Below are 2,064 nucleotides of genomic sequence, written 5' to 3'. Positions count from 1 at the left end.
ACACTGCGATTGTTTTCACACAAAAGTTAGGAGAACATTCTAGTCTTACATCTTGATTTAGTCTAAAAAACTATAATAATAATAATAATATTAATGTCAGGAGAGATGATTGTAGTCCATCAAACTTCAAAAACTTCTAAAAGACTTCCCAAAACTAAATGTAATAAGTATATAAAACAATACAAAATAGTCACAGTTGACTTTGTCACAGTAGGGTTATAAAAGTTTGAAATTATTCTGACATTTCATGAAGAAAACTGTACAGATTTAAGTCAAATTAAGGGAAAAAATGCTGTTTTTCATCTAATTTTCAATACAGTTTCATGGATTTTGCCCATAAATTCTACAAGATGCTTTTCATTTTTCTTTTTTCTGTGACTGATTTGTCTGAATTTCTTCTCAACCCTCAAAGAACTTGACAAAAAAGGAGCAGACAGAATGCCATCCCTCGCTGCAGTACGTCTGCACCGGCTGCATGTCGCTCATCATTTTCTCCTCCTCAGCTTCAGTCCTCTCCTCTCTCTTCTTCTTCTCTTCTTCCTCATCCTTCTCCTTCTTCTGCTTCCTGTCGGTCTTCTCTCCATCCGAGCTCTTCGCTCCGCCTTTCTTCTTCCCTCCTTCTTTGGCCCGCTTCTTCTCCTCCTCTCCGCTGCGCTGGGCGAGCTTCATGTGGGCCTCCACCGGCGCCTTCTTGCAGGTTTTGGCCTTCAGAAACTTCTCCCCCTCACAGGCGTTCAGCCTTTTCTTCAGCTTTCCCACCAGTTGCTTCCAGTACTGGCTGGACTTGAACCCATAGGCCTGGCACAGGTCGGGTTTCCCAGCGTAGCGGCACCAGTACCTGGAGTGGAATGAGGAAAGGAGAAAGTGTCTCATAATGCTGCTATTATTTAACAAAAGTCCACGTGGAAGGTTCTCACCTTTCCTCGTTTCCTGTAACGCTGCAGTTGACCAGCAGGCTCACCAATCCCTCGCCGGAGGTCTGCCAGGTGCAGCTGTGCCCCTCCTTGGTGGTGAACTCTCCGGAGCTGAGGACCGAGCGGCCTCTCGGCTTCTTCGCCGGCTGAGAGGTCGGCAGAGGCTGCTGCGGTTTGACGCGCTTCTCCTGACCATTATGGCGTTTGGCATCGGCGCAGGCGAGGGCGCAGAGGAGGAGGAAGACTATCCATGGTGAAGAGTGCATGGTGGCTGGGGAGGAAAGGAATCAGGCGTTTTATGTCGTCCCGCAGGTGTTACTTGTTTTGATTGATCTGGTTTATTTCAAGAATTGATTGTGGACAAAACACAAATGTTTCAAACTTCTTACAGAAATAACAAAATGTATTGATTAGTAAGCATTCAAACTAAAGTGATTCTCCTGCTCCTTTCCAAACACTTTGACACATAAAAACTCAATCACACTTCAGCGATCTCAACAATTTTGGTATCAAAACGGTCAGCTTGTTCAGGACATTTCTGCTTGTATTTTTGGTCTTTACAAACTTATTGGTGTTGAGCAAAATATACCCCATAGGAAGTGACTGAGAAAGTCTTCAAATTTCAAAGTTTTAAGTAAATTATCAACAAACCCTAAAATATCAATAGGCTATGTTTTAATCTTTTATAATAATTTCACAAAAAGTGGGGTTTACCTAGTATTTTAGCATCATGCTAACGTTTTAGCCAATTTGTTATCTATTGGGGTTTTATGCTAATTTAGAGTTTAGCTTCTATTTTAGCAACATGCTAACATTTTTGTCTAATTTGTTAACTATTGGGGTATTTGGGCTAATTTGGAGTTTGACTTCAATTTCAGCAACTAGCTAGCTTGTTTGGCTAATTTAGCATCTACTGAAGTTTTTATTGTAATATGGGTTTTTCTAATATTGCAGCAGCATGCAAACATTTTAGGCTAATTTGTTATCTACTGAAGTTTTTATAGGCTAATTTGGAGTTTAGCTTCTATTTTAGGACCAGGCTAACATGTTTGTCTAATTTGTTATTTATTGGGGTTTTATGCTAATTTAGAGTTTAGCTTCTATTTTAGCAACAGGCTAACATTTTTTGACTAATTTAGTTTGCTGAGGA

The 2,064-nt window shown here is 40.6% G+C and overlaps 1 protein-coding gene across 1 annotated transcript; it reads right to left on the bottom strand.

Moving 5' to 3' along the window:
• Positions 1 to 334: 334 nt before the first annotated feature.
• On the bottom strand, positions 335 to 1,185 carry fgfbp3 (fibroblast growth factor binding protein 3; the record flags this gene model as incomplete). Its single annotated transcript, XM_024265193.1, is given in 2 exon segments — positions 335 to 838; positions 918 to 1,185. Coding segments are annotated over 2 exon segments (702 nt in total). The 3' UTR covers positions 335 to 399.
• Positions 1,186 to 2,064: the final 879 nt, after the last annotated feature.

Source organism: Oryzias melastigma, unplaced genomic scaffold, assembly GCF_002922805.2.
Source record: "Oryzias melastigma strain HK-1 unplaced genomic scaffold, ASM292280v2 sc00484, whole genome shotgun sequence".
NCBI classification, from domain to species: Eukaryota; Metazoa; Chordata; class Actinopteri; order Beloniformes; family Adrianichthyidae; genus Oryzias; species Oryzias melastigma.
Note: the sequence above shows the minus strand (reverse complement) of the source record. Positions and strands in the feature narration are given on the sequence as shown.